General features: G+C 43.9%; 1 protein-coding gene across 1 annotated transcript in view; it reads left to right on the forward strand.

The window, feature by feature from the left end:
* Positions 1 to 3,568, forward strand: part of HAL (histidine ammonia-lyase) — a 24,051-nt gene extending 20,483 nt beyond the window's left edge. The window contains exon 20 of the mRNA XM_024754367.1: positions 1,903 to 3,568. Within this exon, the coding sequence (XP_024610135.1) occupies positions 1,903 to 2,043 (141 nt within the window). The 3' untranslated portion in view covers positions 2,044 to 3,568. The remainder of the gene's footprint in view (positions 1 to 1,902) is intronic.
* The last annotated feature ends 3,809 nt before the right edge of the window (positions 3,569 to 7,377 follow it).

Consider the following 7,377-nt stretch of genomic DNA (forward strand, 5'->3'; position numbering starts at 1 on the left):
GCAGGGAGAGGCCCCGGTAAAAAAAAAAAAAAAAAAAAAAAAAAAGTACATTCTCTTTCTGTAATGCTATTGCCACCACCACCACCTGGTTCAGTGACTGCATAGACCTGAAGAGAAAACAAATTTCCCGAGTTTTTATTCAAAGGGATCTGGATGTGTCTAGTGCACTGGTGTGTCCTGCCCCATCACACTGGGTGAGATACAGGGTCTCTTTATTGCTTCTTCCCTCTGGCTACACTGACTGCAGACGCATCTGATAGGGACAGATGCCTAGAATGCGGACTCATTTTTAAAATGTAGTTTTAAAGTTCTTTAAGCCTTTCATTTGTAGGTATCATGTTCCCTAGAATTGCTTGATTTTCCCCTGGAACCATTGCGCTGCTCTTGGGGAACAATTGTTTTCCTTTGACCTTCACCCCTGTCATTTCAAAGTGTTCCCTGTACCCTTTGAGGGGAATTCCCTTGCTTGCTGCCAACTTTGGTGCTAGAAGAGAGGTGTGTGAGAGCTCAGCCTTTTTTTTAATTGAAATATCATTGACATGTATCATTATATTAGTTTGCAATATAATGATTTGACATTTGCATATATTGCAAAATGGTCACCACAGTACGTCTAGTTACCATGCACTACCACACATAGTTACCGTTTTCTTCTCGTGGTAAGAACTTTTAAGACCTATTCTCTTAGCAACTTTCAAATATACAGTGCAGTATTATTAACTATAGTCACCAAGCTGTACATGACATCTCCAGGATTTGTCTACGTTATAAGTGGAATTTTGTACCTTTTGACCCCCTCCACCCACTCCCCCAAACCCCCGCTCTGGCAACCACCGATCTGTTCTCTGCATCTATGAGCTCATTTTTTTTTTTTTTTTAGATTCCACATATAAGTGAGATCGTACGATATTTGTCTTTCTCTGTCTGACTTATTTCACTTAACATGATGCCCTCAGGATCCATCCGTGTTGTTGCAAATGGCAAGAGTTCCTTCTTTTTTTAGGGCTGAATAAAATTCCAGTGTGTGTGTGTGTGTCTCACAATTTCTGTATCATTCATCCATTGATGGACACTTAGGTTTCTTCCGTGCCTTGGCTATTGTAAATAGTGCAGTGAACCTGAGGGGGCAGATATCTTTTCAAGGAGGCTAGCTTTTGAAAGAATACCTTTTCTAAGGTAATACAAAAGAATAGGAAATGCTCCTTCCCTGTCAGCGGCCAACCAGATAAAAAGCAGCTATAATATAAACGAAAAGCCGGACTTTAGTTTGAGAAGATGTTATGCTTGAAAGGAAATAGGTTCGTGGGTGGAGGTAAACACTAAACAAAGCTGTGAAACAGTGCTTTTCAAACTGTTAAGTGCACATGAATTTCTAGGGGATCTTGTTAAAGTGCAGGCTCGGACTCAGTAGGTCTGCAGTGGGGCTGACATTCTGACTTGTCCCAAGCGATGCTGACGCTGCTAGTCCAGGGGCCACGTTCTGAGTAGCAAGGGTCCAAAGAACAGAGGGCGTGTGGCATGGAAAGAGAGCAAAGAGAAAATCCACTGCCTCTTATCATTTAAGGCTTGCCTTAGAAAACACACAGTCCCATCCTTGAGCGACTTTCCTTAATTCCATCCACACTGAATTCCCTAGGCTTCGTTTGTTTCCTGGCTTGTTTTGCTTTAGAAGAGTAAAGCAGCTGAAAACCTTCATGGTAACTTTAGAAACATTTTGGACTTTGTATTTTTAAAGCTGTTAAAGCCACCAAAGACTCATTGACAGATCATGTGTCAAATGGCTTATAATAAAAGCAAGCAAGCAGCTGCTGTGTTATCCAGTCAGAGATAATGTTTTGACCTCACGTGAAGTTGATGTTTAATGGCATGTGAAAACAACGTTGTCAACGCTTTGACTTTCAGGTTTGGGAAGTGGCTGCACCATACATCGAAAAATACAGAATGGAGCATGTTCCGGAATCAAGACCTGTTTCTCCAACAGCATTTTCACTGGAATTTCTGCACAAGAAATCGACCAAAATCCCAGAGTCTGAGGATGTTTAATGCTCTTTGTCACGCATTAGCAGATCAGATGGTACTTAGTTTAACAGCAAACAGTATTATGCTGAAGGAGAGGCCTGAGAACTTTCTCAGGTGGATCAATCAATTATCTAGTTCGGTTCTAATACCTGCTCTGGTTAGGCTGGTGACAGTATTACATTTACTAAATCTAGCACTGGTTACAGATGCAGCTGGTGTTTCCAGATTATAGGAGTTTTCTTGTTTCTTAATGAAATCTACAGGCCGCTCACTCTAAGGGTGAGAAGACTGACCACAACTGCATGGACCTTTGACTCAATATTAGATGAACTCAAATCTTGAGACAGATTGAGGGCATTGTTTTCCAGAAACGTTAGACTTTTGTGAATCTTTTTGTTTTGTTTTGGGTTTGTTTGGGTATTTTTTTTGCTTTGTCAAACTCTCCGCTAGTTAACTTTGGCTGATTGTACCATGCTATGATGAATGTTCCTTAATATGTCTTTGTAAACAACACTTTTTAAGTCATAATTAGTTCTTAAGCTGCTTTTTCTTTCACTCATGGAATCATACTAAAGAATAGTCAATAGGTCAAGAAGAGGTTCCGTGTAAAGGAGTTAAGGAATGAATATAAAGATTGCTGTGGGAGTGGTTCTCAATGAATCGTGCATTTCATATTTATCAGATGTCACCACACATATCAGAAAAAGGATTCAGATGCTTAAACTGGAGTAGGAGGTCAGTGTTATTGCTATTAAATTTACCATGTGTTAGTACTCTATTCACATTCTTGTAATAACCCAGCTTAAGGCGCCTCCTCATTTCACAGCTATGGAATCTGATGTTCAGAAGTTAACCAACCCCCTCTCTATAAGAGTAATCATTAAAACAAGGCCCCATTGACAAAGGTCAGATGCGCCCTAGGATGTTACCCAATCTGTTCCCTCCCCTCCCCCCAAAGAAGATAAAGAACCTGCTGGAAAGGCTTAAGTGTGATTGTCCCGATGAAGGATGGGTCACGTGACTTCTTGGCTTCCCGAAGCTGTGACTTTGCACCCTTCTGTGCAAACATAAGCAAGGCGCTTTCCAAGTGCCGGAATGTGACCCCAGGGCTCTAACAACGGCAGCTGGTCAAGGAAAGGACAGGCACACCTGCCAGCTTGCCTACCTGATTACAGCCTTTTCACGGTAGAGTCTCCTCTTAGGTTGCAGCCTGTCCACAGGAAAGGTAGAGACAGGAGTGCAAACCAAAATTCAGTGAAGCAAAATGTGTTGAGGAAACTGTTCGCCGAAAGGTGGTTCTTGATGCTGTTCTTTGCTGAAATGTAAACACACAAATGAAGTTTATTCATTCTTATCCACGAGCTGCAGTGGAGTCAGTAAACCCAGTGGTTTGATGGCTGTTCGTCACTGGTACGGGACGGGTTGGTTTCCCACAGGCCCGCGCGGTCCTCCGGGGCCCTCTGTCATTGAGTTTTCTACACAGCTCTGTACTGTGCCATCAAGGGAGTTTCAAGGTAAATGTGGAATAAACTAAGTCTCAATTGTCTTATGTCATTGCTGTATTCTTAGATTTTTTTATAACAAAGTTTAACACCTTGTCAGGGAAAGGTTATTCTAACTGCAGTTAATTACATTTCTGAAAGATTTCGTCAGTGAATGTTCACACGGTACAAAGTGTCTTTAGAAAATGTGATTGATTCGGTGTACATTCTCTCTCTTCCCCCTTGAGCAGCCCAGAAGAGCTGGAGGCATCACGATTTCTGCCCCAGCGAGCTCACCTGGGCTTCTTCACCTGTTCTCTCGGGGCAGCCACAGAGCAAACCCCAAAGCGCAAGGGATTTTCAAGCTTCTTTTGTGCCACATTTGCTAATGTCCTGTTGCCCAAAGCAAGTCACGCATCAAGCCCAAGTGAGTTTGGGAGAGTAACACACAAGGGCGTGGGCGTGTGGTTTGGGGGCTATAGCTGTCACGGTCTGCTGCATACGTGAAATTCCACACATAACCTGAAAACTTCCCAGGAAGCTACTTTTCATTACTACTTTAAACTTGCGTCTCCTTTCTGAATCTGGTCCCTGGATGATTAGCTTTTTTATTAAACCTTCTAATTATCTCATGAATAGCATGATCATTTTGCATTTGGGGGTTTACTTTGGTTGAAGGTATTAACTTATGAAATGGAAACACTGAAATTATACCAAAAAACAAAACCACAAAAAGAGTTGGAGGAAATTCGTTTCAGCTCAGGGCACAGGCCTGGTTCGTCTCAAGGGGGTCGCATTCCCTTTACTGGGTGATTAGTTCAAGAGACAGCGGAGGTTGAAATTTGGGCCAATGAGACAGAAGAATTTTACTGCAGGCTTGAGAAAACGCTTTCTCTCCTGAGAGCCGTGACAGCCAGGCTTTCTCCCTCTTCTGCTTGACCCCAGTGAGAAAGCACAAAGCCCCTCTGGCTGCTGAGAGTCAGCCACACCTGGGGGAACCTGGCCTTGGGGCGCCACCAACACTGGAGGACAGAACAGAGGGAGGGAGGGGATCTGGGTCTTCAGGATTACTGAGCGGCTGGGTAAACCACTCCTGAAGCCTGTCCTTCCTGTGAAATTCCGAGGGGGAGCTAATGAGCTTCCTTATTTTTTTTTTTAAACAACTTTATTGGAGTATAATTGCTTTACAATGGTGTGTTAGTTTCTGCTGTATAACAAAGTGAATCAGCTATACATATACATATATCCTCATATCCCCTCCCTCTTGCGTCTCCCTCTCACCCTCCCTATCCCACCCCTCTAGGTGGTCACAAAGCACCAAAGCACGGAGCTGATCTCCCTGTGCTATGCGGCTGCTTCCCACTAGCCATCTAGTTTACATTTGGTAGTGTATATATGTCCATGCCTCTCTCTCACTTCGTCCCATCTTACCCTTCCCCCTCCCCATGTCCTCAAGTCCATTCTCTACGTCTGCATCTTTATTCCTGTCCTGCCCCTAGGTTCTTCAGAACCATCTTTTTTTTTTAGATTCCATATATACGCGTTAGCATATGTATTTGTTCTTCTCTTTCTGAGAATATTTACTTCACTCTGTATGACAGACTCTAGGTCCATCCACCTCACTACAAATAACTCAGTTTCGTTCCATTTTATGGCTGAGTAATATTCCATTGTATGTATGTGCCACATCTTCTTTATCCATTCATCTGTCGATGGACACTTAGGTTGCTTCCATGTCCTGTCTATTGTAAATAGAGCTGCAATGAACATTGTGGTACATGACTCTTTTTGAATTATGATTTTCTCAGGGTATATGCCCAGTAGTGGGATTGCTGGGTCATATGGTAGTTCTATTTGTAGTTTTTTAAGGAACCTCCATACTGTTCTCCACAGTGGCTGTATCAATTTACATTCCGACCAACAGTGCAAGAGGGTTCCCTTTTCTCCACACCCTCTCCAGCATTTATTGTTTGTAGATTTTTTGATGATGGCCATTCTGACCAGTGTGAGATGATAACTCATTGTAGTTCTGGTTTGCATTTCTCTAATGATTAGTGATGTTGAGCATCCTTTCATGTGTTTGTTGGCAATCTGTATATCTTCTTTGGAGAAATGTCTGTTTAGGTCTTCTGCCCATTTTTGGACTGGGTTGTTTGTTTTTTTGATATTGAGCTGCATGAGCTGCTTATAAATTCTGGAGACTAATCCTTTGTCACTTGCTTCGTTTGCAAATATTTTCTCGGATTTTGAGGGCTGTCTTTTCATCTTGTTTATGTTTTCCTTTGCTGTGCAAAAGCTTTTAAGTTTCATTAGGTCCCATTTGTTTGTCTTTGTTTTTGTTTCCATTACTCTAGGAGGCGGGTCAAAAAGGGTCTTGCTGTGATGTATGTCATAGAGGAACTTCCTTATTTTTCAAACCAAATTTAGTCAGTGCGTTCACATCTCACTGTGCCATTTCCAGAGCTTTCCACCCAGATTTCTAGCACCTGATACCTCCTACTGTCTCCACCAGAGGACTTGGTTAAGGTGTCTTGCCAGAGTCCACTCACACAGCACATACCTGAGTGCCTACTCTGTTCACTAAAACCAGATTAATCTTTCTGCCACAACACTCTTGTACTGGGCCTAACCTGTTCAGAAACTTGCAGTGGCTTCCCCTGACTTTAAGAATGAAGTTCCAGGACTTCCCTGGTGGCACAGTGGTTAAGAATTCGCCTGCTAGTGCGGGGGACACGGGTTCAAGCCCTGGTCCGGGAAGATCCCACATGCCGCGGAGCAACTAAGCCCATGCGCCACAACTACTGAGCCTGTGCTCTGGAGCCCGCGAGCCACAACTACTGAAGCCCGCGTGCCTACAGACCGTGCTCTACAACAAAAGAAGCCACCGCAATGAGAAGCCCGTGCACCACAACAAAGAGTAGTCCCCACTCGCCGCAACTAGAGAAAGCCCTTGTGCAGCAACGAAGACCCAACCTGAGTCGATCTGACCTTCCCCACCCCCGCTGAACCCTCCACTCTAGGAAGACTCAGGCACCCCCCCCTTCTGTACACCCCATGATGCTCCATCTCCGGAGCCTTTCCCTCACATCAAAATCTTTCCAATCTCTCAAGCTGAGGATGGCCATGCCCTTTTCCACCAGCCATGGAATTGTTTCTCGCTGGGTTTCACTTTTCCACTTTACTCCCCCCGTAAGCATCATCCATTATATTCCGGAATTCATATGCTTTTTCCAATATACATAACAAGTATTTTCCTTAACACTGCATTCCTGGGTTGGCCTGCTGAGTGTGTTTTAATAAGCAGTTTTCCCTAGGACCGTCTGTATGCTTGTGCAGCCATTCATTAATTCATTCACTGATCGCCTACTATGAACCAGTCACTACACTAGATCCTGGGGACATGACCAGGCCACTGCCCTCTACTAACACACAATCTAAAGGGAAAGACAGTTTGATTGCAATGCTATAGAGGCTATCATAGAGGGATGGGAGCTTGGTGTGGGGGGCAGTGGCTAGCTCTGACTTCCCACTTAGAGAAGAGAGGGCAAGCACTCCAGGCAGAGGGAACAGTGCTGCAAGGCCTGGAGCAGCAAAAACAAATGGCGATTTTGAGGCACAGTGTGAAAGTCCGTGTGGCTAGGGTCTAGACCACAGCCCTTCTCAGACTTGAACGGGCATACAAATACCTGTGGGCTTGTCAAGACCAGATTCTGTTTCAGCAGGTCTGGAGTAGAACTGAAGTTCTGCATTTCCAGCCAGCTCCTATGAGTTGCAAGAGCTTACAGGACACTGGCCTGGGAGGACTAAAGCAGTTCCAGGTCGGTATCTTCTGCTTTCATTCAAAAAAGACATGAACACTCCTTGTGTAGAGTGAATA

The sequence above is a fragment of the Neophocaena asiaeorientalis genome, unplaced genomic scaffold (genome assembly GCF_003031525.2).
Source record: "Neophocaena asiaeorientalis asiaeorientalis breed wild unplaced genomic scaffold, Neophocaena_asiaeorientalis_V1.1 scaffold92, whole genome shotgun sequence".
NCBI lineage: Eukaryota > Metazoa > Chordata > Mammalia > Artiodactyla > Phocoenidae > Neophocaena > Neophocaena asiaeorientalis.